This window comes from Mya arenaria, chromosome 13 (assembly GCF_026914265.1).
Source record: "Mya arenaria isolate MELC-2E11 chromosome 13, ASM2691426v1".
Lineage (NCBI taxonomy): Eukaryota > Metazoa > Mollusca > Bivalvia > Myida > Myidae > Mya > Mya arenaria.
In genome coordinates, this window is record NC_069134.1 from 8,296,311 (window position 1) to 8,319,195 (window position 22,885).

A 22,885-nucleotide genomic window follows, 5' to 3' on the forward strand; every position below is an offset into this window, starting at 1 on the left:
TATGGAAAAATTTATTCAAAAAACAATCATCATTTGTCATGAAAATCCCTTTTCTGAACGTAATGTAGGCCATGGCAATCACTTGTTCATTTATAACGTAACTTTCCTATGCAGATTTTTAAAATCTAATGAGTAAACAATCGAAATCCTGTCCTCTTTATTAACGTTCATTTCGAAACATGTTTTTTATTCGTGCACATTCAAACATAACTTGTTTTTGTTGCTTGTGCAACCATCTGCGATAATTTGCGTAAACTATACGCTAGGATTTAGCTTTATATAATGCGTTCGCAATAACTTTTATCATTTCGAAAGCTACCGTTATGGTGAAATTAATCCAGTTTCGCAATGTTATTCTACAGCTGACACTGCTGTCGTTGTCATGCCGACTGGGTGCCGGTCAGGGTATAAGTGCGTCTCGTGCACAGTTCCAGGCCGCCGCCACCCAGGCGGCAGTTGGGGTGGAGGCGAGGATTGCCGCGGCAGACAGACTTGACAGGAGCGCGTTTGATGAAGGTACAGCAACATTATGATAAAAATGTATTATTCAAAAACAGATTTTGCAAAAAGAATTAAAATAAAAAATATTTGTACACATATTTTGATAGAAATAAATTGATGTATCTAGTTCAGTTCTGGCACAATATGCATTCACATACAGTTTACCTTTATTACAAACCATTTGTGTTACATACACTGTTTGTACAAAGATCAGAGCATCCAAATATATGCATAGGATATACTGCACATCCAAATTCACTCCAAATTCATGTAAAAATGTTTATGCAAAACTACAATAAAGCATTTGTTTATACATAACCGAGGAGGGATTTCGAGCACAATTAAAAAACAAAACAAAAAAGCAACAACAACGTTTCACCTGTTCCATGAGCTGAACGTGGACTGTATACATTAAAGTATTTGCTAAATAACATGAAACCAAACATTTAAATACACGTTTTCATATGATGTCAAATTGATTTCGAAAATGATTATGCGTTAACCACATTCAAGTGTTTTGATCATTACACTGTGGACATCTTGACATACTTTGAGGTTTGATATTGGAATGTCTCAAAATATAGCACAACAAAATGCATGCATGCGATAAAAGTTGCCAATCAGAAATGATAAATAAAAAGGAAGACTATTTTCTATTATCTGAAACGTAATTATTAGTATTTATGTATTAGATTAGCCTGCAGAATTTTAATTCAACTCAATTCAATAGCTTATTGCCTCCTTTAAGAAGATATGCAAATGTATGTACATACATATCAAGTCAATATATTCACAACGATACGACAAGCATGTAATGTTAATGTGTAAATGTTTGTATTGAGCTTGGGTAGTCACGCTGGACGAAACATACTGTGAGTGCCCCCCCCCCCCCCATAACACACACACAAACAAATTATGCTTTACAAGCAATCAAATCAAAATGCTATCAACATCGCATCATCTGCTATCATTTATATTATATTGTAGATGGTAAATGTATCAATATATAGTTTAATCTGATGCTAATGATGTGCAAATTTCATGTTTTGTTTCAGGAAAGCACAATCAATAGTATGGCAAGAAAACCGTCGTATAAATATTCGTATTTATTTCTTATCACCATGTATGATTGCATGACTAGATTTGCTGTTGCAGGCGTGGACCGAGTAAATCCCGGTCTGAGGGATTCTTCAGGGCCACAGCTGCTGACTACGGCTACCGCGAATGAGATCGGTAGGGTGGGTCAAGCCTTCCTTGATACCGCCAGAAATACTTTGGTCAGGTAGGTGCGCCCTCTATGTTATATTTTGAACTGGCAGTGCAGGGAATCAAGGTCTTAAAATTTGTTTAAATATTAGTATACACCACATTTGTCCGTTTACGCAACTAACAGTGTGTGATCGTAACCATTATTTGTAACATCTGTAATTCTAGGATGAGTATTCGTCCAGAAGACGCTGGTCGTGAGATAACCGCCGCTGGGATCCCTCCGCCGGACGCGCTGCGCTGTCCTTTCCAACCACCCAACTGTGACCCGACAGCCAAGTTCCGGACGATAGATGGATCCTGTAACAACGTGGCCAATCCCCTGTGGGGGAGATCGCAGACGCCTTTTGAGAGATTACTCGCCCCTATTTACAATGACGGTAACGTTTAACAGTTAATTGTTGCTATGACAATATTCAATATCATTCTTGGCATATGAATGATCAAATGATGAATAGCAAGTTTAGAATTTGGACAACTGTTTCTTTAACATCATGATATAAGACTACGGTACGTTTCACAGGTGTGTCTGAACCCCGGTCCGCCAGCGTGTTTGGAGGACCACTGCCGAACGCCCGCCTCATTAGCCGGGAGTTCCACGACAGCATGTCGAATCCTCTAGCCGGCTCCACGCACCTGCTTATGGAGATCGGCCAGTTCATTAGCCACGATATAGAATTTCAGGCGCTCTCGCAAGGTAATCACTAATTAAATCGTGTAGTTTTACATCGTTTACACATTATTTATCATAATGAACTTTTGAAAGAATGATGGGAGTTTCTGGGACATTGCGGTTAGGATTTTTTACTTAAATTTACTCACGTTAAAATAATAATAATAACAAATGACATTTAAAATTGATGTAAGGTTGAAACTAATTTAAAGGTAAACCACTTTTTCAGGTTATGCAGGTGCCAACTTGGATTGTTGCGAGAGGAAAAATAGGTGACCTGTCTTGATTTAGATTTATAAATATTTTGATAAAAATATACGTTTTTTTTCAAAATAAGTGATGATCTCAAAAGGAGTGCTTGCGAATATGCTTATATAATTTCCACTCAGTATAATGTTAATTCTACAGTTTTTTTCTATTTTATTTGTGTTTAGGCCAGGTTGCTTCCCTATAGATATTCCACCGAATGACCCTTTCTTCCCGCCAAATCGCACGTGCATCAACATTGTTCGAGCTCTACCAACACCTCCACTTGACTGCACCATCGGTAATATTAGCTCGTTCTCATTTCTTGAGCTCTTTGTCATTTCTTGAGGTGTTGCGTCCGTTCATAGATTATGTATTCGCTGTGTCAGCAGGGACAGGGAATTAATAAAACCGGTTTCCATATTTATTACAAATTGAAGAAACATTGCACCATATTTAAGTACCATCATCAACTTATGCAAACAGCCTTATCCTTTTTGCTTTTGAATCCTTGTTTTTTGCGTTTTTGTTTTATACCAGCTACAACTTCCTAATACTTATCAGGCCGTCACTAAAATTTCAGTAATCTATAATTTACATGTTTCATCTAGCAGTATTGATGTTGTACAGCCCCGAAAGCCTAGCGGTTGAGTGTTAGGATACGGAATTTGTTGGCCTCAATCATCGAACTCGTCATATCGTGTCATAATAAAAAGTACAACTTTATTGATATCCATATCCGCAAACAGGATGATTTTGATAAGCAGTGGTAAAGCTTCCTTATGCTTCATTAATTGAGTTTAGTAGTATTATCTGATTTGTTTAGTATGCAGGATATATACACTAATAATTCAAACGTATTTGCAGCTTTTGATATGTTTATCACTGTATAGAAATGCTGTTGACCAAAATGTTAATAACTATGGTAATATGCTTATAAAAATGTGCAAAAGTAATAATATGTTTTTGTTGAACGGTCATATTGGATCTGATTTTTGTAGTCCAAAATTTACCTATTGGGGTTGCAGTACAGTTGATTATTTCATCTCAAGTATAATGTTTTTGAGAATATTATTGACTTAAGTATTCATGATTTAAGTCAATTACTGTCTGACGTTCATTGTCCATCGTCTTAAGTTACTAAATGTAAACTTAGCTCTAAATCTGAAGGTGATTAGTAATCAAACTAATTAAAATCCCTAAATTATGGGATAAGCATAAAACCCTTTTTTTTAAATAATATTAATATTACAGTTGTTAAAGAAATTCAAAACAGAATTAACATGTTTATATAATTATTTTTCTCAGGCAAATATTGATGATATTGTTTGTACTATATCTAATGTCTTTATTACCAGTTGTTTAAATTATGTTGGTACAGTGCATAGAAAGCGACATAACCACGATAATATCAACACACCACACAAATTCCCCTTGTTTAATAGTGAGTGCCACAGGGTAAGAAACATTATCACATAAGACAAAAATATATTAAGCTTATATTAAGTATAAAAGTATCTATTTTAAAGAATGCTTCAACAAATATAAGTAGGCAATTTAAGAATATCTAGCATGGAACTAGAAATAAATTTAACTTAAATATATTTAATCAATTAAGAGCTACCAAAAGTTCTGATCCCATTTGTTTTGGAAAATCATTAACTCATTACATGACTTTTGTAAAAAAAAAAAATGAGGATCCCTATTTAAACGATGATACTTTGCAATGTGAAAGAAACATGCAAGCACATTCAGGTATTGAAGATATGAATGAAGAAATAAATGCGTCATCTAATATTATCAACTAGCACCTGAAAAGTCAGTTGTAAAAGATGAATGGCTTTTTCCTTGTGCAGACCATAAAAGTAAATTTTACGCAGCAAGCGATAAAACAACAAACTTTATCCAATCTCTCTTTGATATAGCAAGGCATGTACTTTACAAACAGAGTCTTAATTTATATCTTAGTTTTGAAATGATATTAACTTAGCACATGGTATCATAATTAAATGAAAAAAACGTGGCTAAAAGAATAAATTGACTTTAATACACTTAAAAGCACTAACGTTAAAAATGCATTTGAAAAGATTTCTTTAAATTGATGAATAACTCAGTATTTGGGAAAAAACGATGGAAAATCTTCGTGAAAGAGAATGTCTTACTCGTACACGATACTAGTCTGAAACGATACTTTTAAACCGGGTTTATGTTTAAACGTTTTGCTACTGAGCTTGTTTCTGTAGCTTTTTGCATAAATAATGAAAAGCAGTCAGTTGATTTTCGTTGACATATGAGGTACTTGGGTACAAATACCAATGATTTTTTTACTATTGTAATAGAATCACCATAATGTAATAAATAATTAAACATTGCCATATTCTGTAAAATAATTTCTTATTATATGTTCTCTTTTGGATGGAATAAGTGGTTTGAGTTCTTTGTAGAGTATGTCATAGCAAGAATTACCCTCCTGTGACTTTTTAATATAAAAAAAACAACAGTCACCAAAGTGCACTCATATATTCTTGATATTTAATTTAGTTTTGTTTTAAGGTTAAATGTAGCAAATACACTTCATTTGGTGGAGGCAACCCATATTGATCAAAATAAAGTGAGGAAATTATGCAACACCAGTGTGTTCCATTTCCTATATTATCAACACTATTTAAGATTCATTTTCAGTAATATTATTCTCATTTAAATCATCTTTACTTATCTTTAAACTCTTAAGTCCTTAATTCCTAAATGCTTTACCCATATAATAATGTCAAAGTTGAAGATGGGATTTTTTTAAAAATGAAATTAGTTTGTTTTTTTTTATATCAGGGAAAATGTTCTGTTTGGTTTTATTTTCGAATCCCTTGTCAATCTCGACCGCGATCAACTTGTAGTCCTCGACCACGATTTACTTGTAGACCTTTACCAAATATACCAAGTATTGATACTGCTACTGGTGCCGCCAATGCACCTAAAAGTAGTGGTAAAACCCTCAATATTGGTGTTGAGAATTTGTTAATCTAAGTGGAATGTTTCCTTTTGATTTAGTAAGCGCACTTAGTTGTCCTTTTGTGAGATACGGAGATACGGAGATACGGAGAAGCATTTGTTAAATATGAATGTAATTTGTTTTTATCAAGAGTTACAGTGTTAACCATACCATTACCAGGTATTTAAGCCAGTTCACTACTAATCAAACCACTTAATGCACCCGTACCTAATGGAGCCAATATTTTTGGAGCAATTCTTTGATTGTGCACTAATTGATATTTTAGGTCTCCCCAAGTTTTATTTGTTGTGAAAGTGTTTCTGCAATTTATTTATGTGGCCGTTAACACAAGTGCAAAGTTTGTAACCAATTATTCATACAAAACATAAGGTTGAATATAGCATCGTTACATAACTAAACTTTCAGTCCTTTATTTTATGGTTTTTTTTTTCAGATTCAAGTTATCTTTAAACCGTCTTTGACTTTCTTAGGAATGTTCCGCCATGTGACGTCTCTTGATTTAATTTTAATTTTAGGTAATCATTTGGAAGACAAGTTTAACAACCTCATATCGTTTTTATTTTTAATAATGTTTTCTTATGTGTTCCCAGTTTTAGTACGATGAGGCTTTTTATTATGAAACTCTATGAATTAAACCTTTTATTTTCTAAGACAGAATGGGTGTGATGCTCATAGTTTTAAATACTACCTGCATCGTATCTTAGAAGTCTTTGAACAAGATACTCTGAATTGTATTCCTCCGTCTGCAGATAGAGTTGGGATCCCTAATCATGGACGTACTTGGGGTTTACCTTTTACGTTTTTACTTTATTCAGGATTGTTTGGTTAAGAGTGAAGTTTGTGCACGTAAACTTGTTTAACCCCCCAGGAATTTTACATTTTACTGACCGTTCCAAGGCGGTACCTAACAATCCTTGATTAGCATACTTAGTTTATATAGTATATATGCACTGTGTTGTTTGTGGAGTTTTGTGCTGTTGTTCCATCTTCTTGTTTGTGGTTTTTGGTTTTTGTGTTCTATGTCTTTGGCGTTTACCCTGTGTCATTAAACGGGGTTTATGTTTAACTTTTGGCTAATGAGCTTGTTTCTGTAGTTTTTCATATAGATTTTAATGTTTAAATCGAAGAGTTATTGGCTTTTTCGTTAGCTTTTGCTAAAGATTGTTTTTGCCCATCGGTAAAATGTATTGAATATGGATTGAAGTCAGTGTAGTATTATGCTATTTTTTATAACTTAGTTCTTTTCCAACTGTATCAATGCTAACCTTTTCTTCGTTTAAAATTATTGCAAGTACCTTGAAATCTGCTCCTTGTTGACAATTACTCTGCATCATAGAACAAATTGCTTTGGGTCAGGATGAATGGAATCACTCTCATGTAGCAGATTATAGTAGATAAACCGAAACAGAATCTAAAATTTGATTAATTTGGTAATGCTCCTGTCTTTTTTATCATTCTGTTAATGGTCGTTATTAATTGCATCTGTTAATAATCTTGGCATATCATTACTTGAATACTCAACTTCACGACAAAGGACAATATTTCCAATCTCAAGTCTAGCTGACTGTAAGGAACAATTGGTATTATCAGAATTTACTACTTTGTACTTTTATCTGTTCTTTGTAAATAAATAGAAACATGTTTCAACACCCGCTCTTCTGTTGATTCTATTTGTCTAATGCTTTGTGATATTTGCACCATTTCGAGTAGGTATGTCCATTGTGATGGTTTCATATAATTTTCCATAATCTTTTTAAACTCGTTATCATTAAATAGCGTTCTTGGAAATCACAGTACCAGTACCTAGTAATAACAATGCGACTAGCATCAAAACTACCAGCCCTGTAAATAAGTTTATCATAATCTGTAAGTTGTTTATTGATTTGAATTTGACACTTGAAATTGATAAAAAAAGTTCTACATTTGTTTGTATACATGCATGTTTTCTAAATAACTAAAATACGTGTGGAGATTAAACATATTTATATGACCTTGCATTCCCAAAGTTCACAAATAAGCCGACATAATCGTGATAATAGGTAAAATAACGAGTCATACTTACTTTTTACAATGATGTCCGCACTTTTGCTCTAGCTCGAAAGTGTCATTGGTTCGTTTGATATATACAGCTTTTTTAACTTCTTGTCCTTTATAGCATGTATGCGTGATGTTTCTTTTTTCTTAAAACATGTTTATGACGTTGTCCATTGTTCTAATGGTACTTTATATGGGTTATTGGACTACTTTCTGTACCTTCATTCTACTAAATGTCCATTTATTTAATAATGGATTGTCAAATATTTGAATAACGGACAGTCATTGTTCAAATAATGGACAGCAATTGTTCTAATAATGGACTGTCACTCAGTTGAAAAAGAAGTATAGTGTGTTGAACATACTGTAGAATCAAGACATGTGTTGACAAACTTATTTTCTTGTATGGTGTAAAGCTATGCAATTATTTGAAGAAAAAAACACAACAACTTTAAAACCCGTTTTTATTTAGGTTGAATAAACAATTATTAAATGGTTTTTTTTATATATAATTTTGATCTTAAGGTTGTAACAACTCAGTGCCAAATGAAGACATGAATGAGGATTACTCAGCCGTACAAGAAAAGGAAAATGAATATTTGTTGTACATCCCTCAAAGAGTATAAAAAAATTCTTAAACTTAAAAGTTTCCGTCTTAAGCGAAACATGATCAATGAAAACACAGTCTGCATTCGTATGTATCCGTAGAAGATGAATATTAAAGATGATTATTTAAATTATAACCAAATTAATTATTTACAATTGACATGTACATGAATACAGGCGCAAATTATTTGATTTGCTTAAAAGATTCACATGATTAGTATCTTTTCAATCGGTGTGACAGAGTCAAAAATGCTGACAATAACGCTATGAAATTCATGATTTGGACCTCGCTGTTTACATGTTTTAAGTAAGGGAAACAGTCAAAAGTCAATTATGTCAGCAAAAAACAGCCTCGGCACTAGGTGCCTCGGACTGTTCTTTCTTTAGCATAATGGACAGTTTCCGGTCTTTCACCCTTACTTTGAAAACTCTTGCATAATTATATTTCCTGTTGGCGTTACTTGCCTTGATTGAATTGTTTTGATTGACTCCAGGTTTTCCACCACTTTATTTACAACGTAGTTCCACATTTCTTCACCTGCCTTTTTAGCTCCTGTTTCTAATGCTCCTGTCCCTGCTGTTTCTAGTGCCTTTGTTGCAGCTGTTTTGATATCACTTGAAGCAATTGTGGATCCATGTTCGCTAAATCATCAAATCGTCGAGAGCCTGTGGGTTAACGTTTTTGTGAACTATTTTGTGAACCGGTATGTTTATCATTGTTCCAAGACAAAAAATAAAAAAAATGTCAAAACGTTCAATCTGTGAGAGTGTAACTTTAAAGGTTTATCATTCAAAATTGATGTTTGTTAAACAAATGTCTTGATTTTGAATAAACGTATCACTTTAAGCTGCACTCATTATTATTATTATTATTATTATTATTATTATTATTATTATTATTCATGTCAAGATTTCTATGTCAAATATTAACCTGGTCTGTTCTTTTGTGAAGTAAATTAACTTTTTTTCTTTTTAACATAGTCTGATAGAACAAAGTCGTGTCTAAAAATATTTAGTGTACATGTTGCTGTCTGTTGTATTTCCTTGAATTGAATAACCGCATTATATTGTATTTTTCCATTAAAAGTTAGTTTAACCAACTTTGTTGGTTTGTCTAAATTTATAAAATGAAATTGTTCCTTGATTGCAGAATTGTAAAGAGATTAATGAATATTATGTTCCACACAGATGCTGCCTGATTTCCTTTTCGATGGAGATCCCCAAAAATATGTAATGGGAACAATTTCATCTGTCGTCTTTTGGCGTCTTGTAATATGATTAAGAAAGATAACAAATACAACAATGGTCATGTCTACCCTGAAGTAATCAATATCGACATTTTATTTTTATCGCAAAAATAATCATCAGTTATTTCTACTTTCTGCTGATTACCATCCATCTCTGTAACAGGTACTATTTCATTGCTTGAGATGTGTAATATGTATTCTAGTAATATTTTAGTTTTTCTTGCAATCTCATCCATTTTATTAATTAAGTGTTGAAATTTTGACTACTCATCTTTCGTAGCATAAAATAAATGTTTTCATGATGAAAAAATGGTTTCAATAGCATATGAAGAAGCGTATAAGTATTCCGAGACCCACTATTTCAGAAATCAAAATTCTAAAACAAGACTGGCATGTAATCTTTCAGTTTTTAAAAGAAGAATGTCTTTGTTAAGCATCATAATTCGGAAAATGAATCATATTAATTTCTTTAATAAATAAAACACCAAAGTTTCAAAATACAAGCATTTAACATAAATAAAGTCAAATGAATGTTTATCAATTTCAAGTTTTCATTTAATGGTACAGCACACTTGATAGTTCAATGTCAATTAAACTTGTATGAAAATCACTACAACGGTTTCGCTTTTCGCACATGTATTTTTCCAGTAATTATAAATCTGTATACACCTACATTACCTCTGAATTTAAACCACAACTGCACAATCATATGAAGCGTGTTCATCACTCGTCTGTGAAGAACAAAGTAACATCTCCATTCAATATTTTCCATTAACACCACAATGCGCAATAGCTGCTTTCAGTTTTTACCATGAATCTTCACACAAGTCATTTTCTAATAACATATTTGTGCACGTCTAAACTTGAGAGAAATAACGATACTGGTGTCGTTTTTTGTATGTTTAAACTCGTACACACACTGAAAACTGTTTATTCAGTATACTGGTAAGTAAATGGCTTATTCTTGGCCTTTTTATTCGTGGTTATCTCATTAACCACTGACCAGTGAGGTTAATTTACGCTGTATGCAATATAAACCTAATGTTGTTTACTATTCATGTTGCGAAAAACTGCTAAAATGTATCAATTTAAAGACATAAAAAATAAAGAAAGTAGTCTAATTAATCAACAAAAAAGTACAAAGAAGTCCATGTTGAATAGGGAATAAGCTCATAATTACTCGGACGCGTTGTCGTGATTGTAGGTCAACTAGGCTTTCCGTTCCGTATGTTTCAGGTGTTCGTCATCAGTTGAACCAGATCACCCACTACCTTGATGGCTCGGCCATCTATGGCTCCTCGGACGACGAGACCCGTGACCTTCGCACTCTCACTGGGGGTGGGTACGCCTTTAATTTCTGAAATGTCCAATGGCCCTAACTTTCACATAAGCCCCCGTAACTTCCCATGGACGTGAAGTGCACAGTCATAAATTATGTAAGATTTTTTTGCGAGGAATGATAAAAGTCTCAAAATGTTCGTCATTTATGATACAAAATATAGTATACAAATCTCTTTAAAACTGTTTATTGAGTTCGCAGGTCTCCTCAAGACGAGCTCCAACAACCTGTTACCGACTGAGCCTACAACCGGAACTGGCTGTATTCTGACTACCTCGACACGGCCGTGCTTCAAGGCTGGTATGAGCAGTATTCAATCCACTGGAGCGATAACAATATCTAATCTAAAGAAATTCAGTAGTATAAAACTACCGTTTAAGTTAGTGAGATTGAAAGAATTAAATACTACTGGTAAAAGGGTACACATATTTACTATTATTTAGTGAAATTCATCATCATACTTATGAAAAAATCCCCACTCAAAGCAAGAGCAGACAATCAAAAGTCGTTCTGTGTTCCCTTCCACACAGGGGACGTCCGTGTGAACCAGCAGCCGATGCTGATGTCCATGCACACGGTCTGGGTGCGGGAACACAACCGCCTTGCGCGCGGTCTCGCGCTCCCCAATCCCACCTGGGACGACGAGCGACTCTTCCAGGAGGCACGCAGAATCTTGGGGGCCGAGCTCCAGCACATCACATACAGCGAGTTTCTTCCAGAAGTACTGGGGCGCAGAGTAATGACAAAATACGGATTGAAGCCACGTTCAAACGGTTATGTTAATGGTAATTATGCTGATGAAAATATTACATATAAATCATCTTTGAACAATTTTTTTGTCAATTGTAATGATGGAATAATGTAACATAGACATAGCCATTTTTTATATCAAATTGTCATTAAACGCAAATACATTGTGTTGCTGAAACAAATTCAAAGGTTACGACGCGAGCGAGCAGCCAATGGTACGAAGCGCATTTGCGACGGCCGCCTACCGGTTTGGCCACAGCTTCATCTGGCAGAGAGTGCTTGCCCACAATGGCGCCATCAAGACGTCCGATCGCCTCCTCAAAGACGAGTTCCTGAAGCCCGACCTCGTCTATACGCGGGGTGTTGGGGACATTTGTCGGGGCCTCACACGTTCACCGGTGGAAAAAGTCGACAAATCGCTCACTGACCAGATAACAAAGTCAGTATATTTCAACTGTTATCAGCATTTCTTATCATAATACATATTTACCCAGCACAATGTATAAGTTCAAACAAATGGTAATTAGAATATACATGGGCATGAACGTTTTATGAGGAATTCATTTGTATGCATACAAACAAACACCCAACAAGAAGCAAATCGTAATCAAAACCCTTGCCCCTGTTTAAAGTCACCTGTTTGAGCGGGAAAGAGGTTTCGGCGGGGACCTCGCTGCAACAAATATCCAACGGGGGCGGGACTATGCTATCCCTGGCTACCAGGCGTATCGTCGCCTTTGTGAACTTGACGGCCAGTTTTCTCACACACGGATTGTACAGCAAAAGCTCAACGGTATCTACAGGTAAACATAAGGTTGATAACATGTTTCTTTGCACTGTTTTTTAAATACAATCTAGGCTTCGTCTGATCTCTTAAATCATACATCATACATAAATATTCCAAAAGACGGTTTGCCATAACAGACTTGTCAATTAATTTTCTATTTATGTTTTGGCTAATGACATTGGAACGCTCTTGAATATCGACTGACAGTTTTCTTTTTTTCTTGTATATAAACTTATCAAGCCTCAAGAATATGTAATTAAAGGTCACCAGAGGACATTGATCTGTTTCCCGGAGGCGTGTCTGAATTCCCCGTCAACGGGGGAAAGGTTGGCCCGACCTTCGCCTGCCTCATTGGCCGCCAGTTTAAATCACTGAAGAATGGAGACAGATTCTACTATGAAAACAGCGGCGACACCGCATTCTCCGGGAACCAGCTGCAGGAAATCAGGAAGGTTACGCTCGCTTCCCTCTTTTGTGCTAATACAGATATTGGTACCATACAGCCGAAAGCATTGAAAAGTATACGGCCAGGAAACACTCTTGTCAACTGCAATAACATTCCGCACTTAGACCTAAATCCCTGGCGGGCGACTGGCGGCTGTGTCCCTGTAAACGGCGGCTACTCGGCCTGGGAGCGAACGCGCTGTTTTGGGACATGGCGGATCCGGTATCGGATTTGTAACAATCCTCTGCCAAACGAGTGCGGCAAACCATGTAGACGACAGTTTGAAATCCGAATAGAAACGTGCGATACTCATCGGCCTGTTTTTCGACGGGGTAACGCTGTTCCCCCCCATGTAGCCATGGTAAGCGCAGAGGTGTCACGGCTGTCGAGGGGAAGGATTTCCGCTATTGACGGATCACTTATGACGACAGCCATGAGAAGTTTTCGGCCTTATTAAAATATATTTTCTGTATTTATGTCATGTGAAATTCTTTGACATTCATCAATTTTAATGTATTGTGTATGCATTGATTTTGAATAAACTTGACCTTCTTGATCAACTCATGGGTTCATTTAGAATACTGGACAAGTGGGGCTTAACATTTTCGTCAAAATTTGGTTTTGCGGAAACTTTATTTAACGGTAATAACTGTGATTAGCATAATATAAATACAGAAGAAATATATTTTTAACAACGCATAAGCAACTTTGGAGCGAGAGTGTACACCTTTATGCGTTTTTTTGTTGTCTAGACGCCCCTAGTTCTGGCCTACCTACCTGGCCGAGTCTTAGGTTAATTTGTTGATGTTGTTTGACAGCAGATTGAGAGAAAGGCAAGCTTCTCTAGTCATTATATGTGCGTGAAGTTATAAAACGCAGACCTATGAAGTCATCGTGACCTTGACCTTTGACCTACTGATCTCAAAATCAATTGGGGTCATCTACTAATCATGACCGACTAGAATACGAAGTATGAATTTCCGGGGTGCAAGCGTTTTGTTGTTTATTGAGCGGAAACAGAGTGTGACGTACAGACTGACTGACTGACTGACTGATTAACAGACTAATCACAAAATCAATAGGGTTCGTCTACTAGTCATGACCAACTTGCATACCAAGTATGAAGTTCCTGTGTGCAAGCGTTCTTTCTTTACTGAGCGGATACCGTTTTTTCACCTCAAGGTCACGGCGACCTTGACCTTTGACCAAGTGATCTCAAAATCAATAGGGTTCATCTACTAGTCATGGCCAACTAGCATACCAAGTATGAAGTTCTTGGGTGTAAGCGTTCTTTGGTTATTGAGCGTAAACCGTTTCTTTACCTCAAGGTCATCGTGACCTTGACCTTGGACCTACTGATCTCAAAATCAATAGGAGTCATTTACTAGTCATGACCAACTAGCATACTAAGTATTAAGTTTCTGGGTACAAGCATTCTGTAGTTATTGAGCAGTAACCATTTTTAAGCTTAAGATCACCGCCAACATATCGTTTTTTACCTGAAGGTACCCTTGACGTTTGACCTTTTGATCTCAAAATAAATACGGATCATCTACTTGTCATGAACAACTAGAATCAAAAGTATGAAGTTCCTGGGCCCAAAGGATCTTTAGTTATTGAGCGGAAACCGTTTCTTCACCTCAAGGCCACGGTGACCTTGACCTTTGACCAAGTGATCTCAAAATCAATAGGGTTCATCTACTAGTCATGGCCAACTAACATACCAAGAATGAAGTTCCTGGGTGTAAGCGATCTTTAGTTATTGAGCGTAAACCGTTTCTTTACCTCAAGGTCATCGTGACCTTGACCTTGGACCTACTGATCTCAAAATCAATAGGAATCATTTACTAGTCATGACCAACAAGTATAACAAGTATGAAGTTCCTGGGTGCAAGCGTTCTTTAGTTATTGAGCGGAAACCGTTTCTTCACCTCAAGGTCATGGTGATCTTGACCTTTTATCTGCTGATCTCAAAATCCATAGGAGTCATCTACTAGTTATTGCCAACTACCATACTAAGTATGAAGTTCCTGAACCCAAAGGATCTTTAGTTATTGAGCGGAAACCGTTTCTTAACCTCAAGGTCACGGTGACCTTGACCTTTGACCTAGTGATCTGAAAATAAATAGGGGTCATCTATTGGTCATGGCCAACTAGCATACCAAGTATGAAGTTCCTGGGTTAAAGTGTTCTATAGTTATTGAGCGGAAACGAAGTGTGACGTACAGCAAGACTGACTGACGGACTGATGGACTAACGGACTTACGGACTGACTGACGGACAGGGCAAAACCTTAACCAGAGTTTGAAAGTCGAATAACAAAGGGAAATTATTTTTTCATTAAATGCAAATTAGAGTTATCTAACTTGGTTAATAAGGAAGGTTGGATTGTTGAGCACCATTGTATAAAGTCTTTATACAATACATCAAGTAGTTGCTGAGATATTAACCTATGTGTGCTTACATGCAAAATCTTAACCAGAATTTCTAAGTCAAATAATAAAGGCCCATAATTTGCATTATATTAAAAAAGTTGATATTATGATAGAAAAGCCTTAGGGTATTTGACTAAATGTACCAAAATGCAACAACCTGCTTTAAAAATTGTAGACCAATGACCTATGGTATGACCTTGGGCAATGCCTAGGCTACGCTGTGGTATATGTGGAAGTCGTTCCCTTTCTCATATGTAAGGTTTCAGCGCTATGAATTGTTGACAATATGTTAGAGCGGGCCAAATATCCATTCAAATGAACTAAATTCCAACAGTTTGGTTAAGGTCGCAGACCAATAACCTTCAATATGATCTAGAACATTGCCTAGGCTACACACAGGTATTGATTGCAGTTGTCCCCTTTCTTAATGTTCATGCATCATCGCTATACATTGTTGGATAGAAACGGGCCACTAATATGAACCACAATCCCACAGCCGGAAAATAATCGCAGACCAATGACCTATTGCATGCCCTCTGGCAAAGACTCGGGTACGGTGTAGTATTGGGGGCATTGGTCCCCTTCCTCATTTCTAAGGCATCATCTCTATGAATATTTGAACTTGTGAAAGAACACGTCTAGGGTATATGCCTAAATGTACCAAAACCACACAACCTGTCGACACTCGAAGAAAAAAATAACCTTTGCAATGCTTAGGTTATGCTATGGTGTTGATGGCAGTGGGGCCTTTTTCTCAAAGGTATTACCGCTATGCATTGGTGAAATTATGTAAGAACGGGCCTGGTATCAACTTTGATTAACCTAAAGCCCACAGCCTGCCTAAATTTGCAGACGATATTGCATGACCCATTTCAAGGACTAGGCTACGATATGGTATAGGTGACAGCGGTCCCTTTTCTCAGGGATCAGCGCTATAAACAGTTGAAATTTTGATAGAACAGGCCATCCGTCTAAATGTACCCAAATACCACAGCCTGCCGCAAAATGCAGACAAATGACTCATGCCTGACCTAGTACAAGGGTTAGGCTATTGTGGTACTGGTGGCCGTGGTCCCCTTTTTTGTCTCAATGTATTTTCTCCATAGCAAAAATACAAATTGTGATAAAGAACTAAAATCACATGTATCAGACTATCCGAAAGTCACCTAGCCTTCAATAAACCACAGGCCATTCATTTTCCATTGCGATATGAATGAGAGATAATTGCCGTGTCTCATGTCCAGTTGATAAAGTAGTGAATATAAAAAAATGCTTAAAATGGCTGTAATAAAGTACTGTTCAGTTTTGTTTGCAGGGCCATTACTTCGCTGAGTCTGTCGCCTGATCACCTACTTATACGACCTTGTCTGTTTGGAATATTGCTGTACCCTGATTACCTTTATGTAGCCGTATAACATCCTACCACCTTGGCTGTGAGGGATCTTTATGTAGCCGTTTAACCTACTACGGCCCTGGTTGTTTGGGATCTTGTTGTAGCCATATAACCTCCGTCTACGACCGTGTCCTGATCAACTTTTATTTGCATGTTCAACCATAAGCCATCACTGGTTCATTTATAACATAACTTTTAACATAAAAATCTGTTCGATGGTCTTCTATCATATAGTTCTGAACTAACATACAAAAACATTTGGTCGCCAAGCATATAAATTTCACCAGCATACCAAGTTTGAGGTACTTGAATACAAGCATTCTTCAGTTTTTGAACGAAATCTGATTTTTAAATCTGATTTGAAAATTAAGGATGCTGGTCAAATTTGAGGTTCCTCTATCAAGATAGAGGTCTCTAGGCCTAAGCGTTTTACAATTATTGATATGAAACTGTGTATTTTTCGTTTACGGTCGCTACGACCTTGACTTTTAACCTACTGACCTCAACAGAAATAAGGTTCATCTGCTGGTCATAACAAAGTTTAAGGTCCTCGGGACAGTTTAAGGTAAGTGAATATATATTTGGAATAAAAACTTTCAATTTAAGTTGTGACACTCAATAAATATTAAACAGACATTCTTGATCTTACGATATGTTGTCGTACGACCGTTGAAAAGATTACCCAAATCGGAAATCGATTTTCAGATTAAGGTCATAACCAACTTGACCTTTGATCCACTGACATAGTTTTCTTATTTTGATAATCTGCTGGCCATAACAGATTATAATACCAGATTCGAGGTCCCTGGGCCTACGCATTCTTTAGGTATTGACTGTAATTCGATTTTCAACTGGAGTTCATCCCGACCTTTACCTTTGACCCAATGACCTACAAATCAATATAGTCCATATGATGGCCATCAACAACCTACCTTCCTAGTACGTTTAAGATCCCTGAGCCTAAGTGTTCTTCATATATTGACTGGAAACCGATTTTCAACTGAAGATAATCGTAAGGTGACATTGACCTTTGACCAACTGACATCAAAATCACAAAACTGACCTTGGTAACCGTGGGGACGGGCGGGTGGATGGACAGAAGTTCAGAAAACTATATGCTACCCTTGCGGGCATAATAATCCCAGGTGCCAGTACCATTACAATTATAAACTTAAGGTTAAATGATTTAGTTACGAATTAAGTCACGTAAGCTTTAAATGAAATTCTAAACTCTTCTAGTTTATTAGAGTACGGTAACACAAACTGAGCTGGTATTCATAAAACATCTTAAAACAGAAGTCGGACTAAACTATACTCTATGAAATTATTTGTTGGTGCATTCGTCAGAATCGATCTACGTAAAATAAATGAACAGAAAAAGAAAAAAAAACCGATTGCCAATTACCAGATTAAGGGTTTTAACGCTTGGTTTTAAAAATGAATGGAATGAACCGATAAACTTTTTCTTTAATTTTACGTTTTACCAATAAAAAGCCTTCTACTCGTACATTTAGAAATGTTGATTGATAGTATTCATTGGTGTATGTGAGATTGGTTTTTTGTAGGACACTGTAATCCTAGTTTAATATAATGCCTTGTATTTGCGAGATAACTAGACAGAAGATTATTTTAATGAAACACAAGTGTCAACGCGCGCTATAGGATTTCTTTTTTTGTGTCCATTCCGTGGATAAGGTCGTTTTTCAATCAATAAATATTGGTGTTGCATTAAAAAAAACCTAAACAATCTTTACAATAAATCATTCTATAAAATAACGTTATAATATATAACTCTATAATTTAAAACTGAATTATATACAACCCTTTATTATATAACTATATTTATAACATAACTTAAGGCGCAGGAGTGATATAACCCCATGCAATATTTTTCATATATAACTTGTGTAATAACTATGTAAATTAGGTAACCGCATCACAGAAAAATGTATTCATACGCGCTGTCAATAAATGTCAATACACATTAGAAACGATTTTTCAAAAGAAATCATTTCGGTGTCAACAAACTCAATTCCACAATGAAACGAATGATGAAGAAGAATGGGCTTAATCCAAACAAACACCTCCCTGACCACAGCCCAGAAAATACCTCGTCTAGAAATTGAATGACAACAATGTTCCTGCGAACCAGATTATGCAAACATCTGTATACAAGAACATCGCATCTATAAACAACTATAGCCACATTAATCCAAATCAACACAAGGAAATGTCCAGCATCCTGTACTCCAGTGAAAATACCCCGTCTACTTCATTGCAAAATCCTCATTCTAGACAGTTCGCCAGGAATGCTCAAGTTCAAACACTGTCATGTAGTCACTGATTCCACATCAAATCCCACTTTTTCTGGTGGATTTCACAACATTTATGGTGCTCCAATTCACGGAAGTAATGTCCTTGCGCACATCCATCAAAATCCATGCTGTAATCGAACAGCAACAAAGCGAATTCGCACTATTGAAAGCGACTGTGACGCTGAATTATGTTCTTTTAAAACTTCAACCGCCAAATGGCATGTACACACTCGCGTGACTACTAATGACGTCACGCAGTTATGACATTGCTCTTTTTATTGATTTGCTTGATTTAAATTTATTGAAATATGTATGTTTGTTATTTTTAAGTAAATCGTTTGAAAATGGGTTGTTTATTAAGACATGATTTATGTTGTTTTTTTTTAAATTTTCCTGCGGATGAAGCATCCTAATAACACACAATGTAAATACTTCGCACTATGACAAGAGAGGTGTTTTGAAGAAACTTTGACCTATAATTCGAACGTAAATGAGTTATGTTATAAATAGCATCTTGAATTCGTGTTTATTTTGTATCAAATTTATTAAACTCTTCATTTAAAAATGAATGATTTAATAAATTCGATACAAAATAAACACTCATTTGAGATCCTCTATATAAAATTATAACTCTTTATTGTATATTTTTTGTCCTCATCATCGATGTCAAAATTGACTCCGCTGTTGTAGATGTAAAGTGTATTATGGGCTGATGGCCTCACATACTTACATACTAATTGTTTATCATTGACTTTCTGTCCGTCATGAGCGCTTCATTTCGTTACTGAATACAACCTGGAATTTGTTTCTCCATGACTTGTGATTATTAAGTGGAATTCCAGTTAATCTGCTGTTTCTAACCCCGGTAATGGATACAAACCGAAGTAAGCATTTGCGTCAGAACGTTCCGCTTACGCAGGCCATAATTGTCTTTGCCGAACTTCCAGCAATTGAAGGGCCGCCTCCTTTTCAGACGAACGGTTTGAATCTTCAGGCCGAGTCGAGGGACTCAAAAACGAACACGATTATTCCGCTGACGGCACCCACACCTAATATTGCGACTACGACCGTCACCGCCAACCATCCAAATATAGCGGATAGAGCAAGGTTTGAAGCGTCATATACCGACACATCAGAGCAGTGTAAGAATGAAATAAATAAGGATACAACAATTTCTACTATGGTTATCGATGCCGGTAAAGCAGTACACAAAACAGATTCAGTAACTGGTGATGACGATGATACGATTGCTCTTTTGAGGGAAAACGAAGAACTTGTCGACAGCCTGCGTAGATTGAAAATAGAGTTTGTGAAAAATAAGGCAATGGGCAATGAAAGCCATGAATTCGAAATCAAAGCTAAGCTCGGACACGGCAAAGCACAAACAAAGTTTCTTTTGCTTATGATCATTTTCACCGCTTACAACAAACGGAGCTAAGGATCTTAGCGAGCCCAAAGCCAAGATTTGGGCAGAAAAACATGGAATAGTGGCAAGCAAGGTTAGCATAATTAAGGATCATGACTACCAGAGGCTACTTGGTAGCCGTCCAAACCGTCCATCGAAATGGGCGATGACCAACCATGACAACGCCGTTCAGTGGGAAATTTTAGACTTTTGTTAACAGCAAAGTAAACGCATGTTGGACATCAGTTTACATAATCAGAGCTTCCGTCGGAAGTCGCGACAGATTGACAAGTTATCGGAGAAACTTCTCCTTAAAACCCACGTCTCGCTACCGGACCTAAATACAAGACCCAAGCCGATGGCGACCCTCGACCCGGGCGGCAGGAGGCCTGACGGCCGGCTCATCATCACCAAGCAGGATTTCGATAAGTATCTGCTGAACTTCCGGAAGGCACGCGACGCCCGCCTCGAGAAGTCGAAAAATCGCAACAAGCTTCTTTCGAAAAAGATACAGAGCTTCAACTTGGAGCCCCGTATGTGTCTTAAAGACGAAACGTGTCTACGAGTGTCCATGAGAACAATATAGGATTGAGTATGCCATCTGATGTATTGTTTTGAGATATATTTATATCTATATTTATATATATTATTTTACCGACAGTTTTATTTTAACAAATAACAACAGGATTCATCTGAAATAAGTAAGCATATTTTTATGTATTTAGATATAAAATGAAAGCTTACGAATACTATATACATACATACTTCACAGACAGTGAATGATCGTAACAAAAATTAAAATGGCTAGTAAATGTAGACAAATCACAAATAATGTCAAATGTATGCCGTGAAGAACAATTAAACTATCTTAAATTGCACATAAACGTAAAGTCAAAGTGCAAAAAATCACATTTATAGCTTAACATTCCGATGCATAATAGATACAGTACTAGTTGTTATTCAAAAGAGTACTCAGTTTTGGTGTTCGTTCAAGCGAATCGGCTTCTTACGTCTGTCTGTGGACAATTTTGAAGAAAAAACGAGTAACTGTATCTTACTTATACGGCGATAAGTGTATTGCATATTTTAGTGAGCAAATAAATGCATTCATAAATAATTAAATACAAATTTATGAAAAGATAAATAGAAATATTTTTTCCGAAAGATAAACATTAGATTACTATCATGGCATTTCTAAATAGAATGGATCGGCTAGTGGGATTACATGTACTCAAAATTCTCGTGCACGGTCCGCTTACAACCGTAAGAAGACGCTTTTTCAATATCGCTGTTGGCGGTTAAGTCGTTTAAACTTTTATACACACAGGTAACGCTATGCGGTCGCCACAATTGACAGTAAGTCAAATGAGCGTTTAAAGCGTCGGCCTGCTAGGTTTTGAGTCTAGTCAAGTAAAGTCAAATGTAGCTTAAAGTGTGTGAGGACCTCTCAGTTTGCCTCAGGAATTTTATCCCCAGGTCTTAAGCAAGATTCATATGCATATTTATAAACGACTGATATGAATATGTTTATTTTGTCAATAGTGACATAGGCTGAGGTTAATATTAAGATCATCAACATACATGGAATAAAAAATGCGTGGATGATTCCATCAAGAATAATTTTGAACAAGGATCCTGTCATTGCAAAAAGAGACCTTAAACAAAACCTTCATCAACATGTCCTATGCATTTCGTTTGATTCAATTTGTTTGGCGGCCATAGTAAATTATATACGACTCATGTTCGAAGTGTTGACTATGTTTCTACTGTCTGTATTGAAAAATCTAAATAAAATCTCTTAATGCTTTATCCGTGGCAGTTCATTGTTTTTGTAACCAATGTTTCAGATAAGGTTTCATTTGCAATTGAGTTTTACAACATCCTTCTGTAATTGATTGGGTGTTTCACATGTCTTTGAGTATTTCAAGTGACTATTTGCGAAGAAACTCATGCATGCATAAACAATCTTTAAAGATTTTAATGTTTTATTTGTTTTCAAATAACGTATGATGTTGTTGTTTTTTTGACTCGCCATGGTCAATGATTTCATCCATTATTGACACTGCAATGGTATTTAGAAAGTATGACAACACATAATATGTACTTATGTCAAATACGGTGCCATCGAAAATGTTCTCTGGTCTCACTGGTTTTAACGGCATTATTAATGTTAATACGTGTTCTGTGGCATCCCTAACCGGGTCTGAAGCTGAAGCTGAAAATGTATATATTAAGATTAAAACAATCAATTAACTGGGTATTAATTGTCCTTTCATAAAATTTAGCCATTATGGGCAAAATGCTGACAGTTCTATAATTCCTCTTGTCAAGATTACTGTTGTTCAAGTGCACAGGGGTAACCTGGACAACGTGCAACTTGCCTTGGGAAATTGAAGTGCTGAATTAACAGTCTACCAAGTTTGTAAGCGGATCGAC

At 36.2% G+C, this 22,885-nt stretch overlaps 1 protein-coding gene and 1 pseudogene across 1 annotated transcript; both read left to right on the forward strand.

Annotated features, from left to right (window-relative positions):
* The first annotated feature begins 250 nt into the window (after nt 1-250).
* Nucleotides 251-13,461, forward strand: LOC128213598 (heme peroxidase 2-like). Its single transcript, XM_052919497.1, has 12 exons — nt 251-516; nt 1,657-1,783; nt 1,936-2,147; nt 2,291-2,464; nt 2,670-2,712; nt 2,875-2,987; nt 10,817-10,918; nt 11,121-11,219; nt 11,450-11,704; nt 11,859-12,108; nt 12,302-12,472; nt 12,719-13,461. The coding sequence occupies exons 1-12, from the start codon at nt 324-326 to the stop codon at nt 13,356-13,358; spliced, it is 2,379 nt and encodes a 792-aa protein (XP_052775457.1). The 5' UTR covers nt 251-323; the 3' UTR covers nt 13,359-13,461.
* A 6,451-nt stretch (nt 13,462-19,912) lies between these two features.
* LOC128213848 (uncharacterized) lies at nt 19,913-21,035 on the forward strand (annotated as a pseudogene).
* Nucleotides 21,036-22,885: the final 1,850 nt, after the last annotated feature.

Bases quoted from the DNA above. Each gene is read 5' to 3' on its own strand.
- LOC128213598 (XM_052919497.1), top strand. From the start codon at position 324: ATGGTGAAATTAATCCAGTTTCGCAATGTTATTCTACAGCTGACACTG. The intron at 1,784-1,935 runs GTAGGTGCGCCC...CTGTAATTCTAG, and splicing joins GCCAGAAATACTTTGGTCAG to GATGAGTATTCGTCCAGAAG. The intron at 11,705-11,858 runs GTAATTATGCTG...ACAAATTCAAAG, and splicing joins TTCAAACGGTTATGTTAATG to GTTACGACGCGAGCGAGCAG.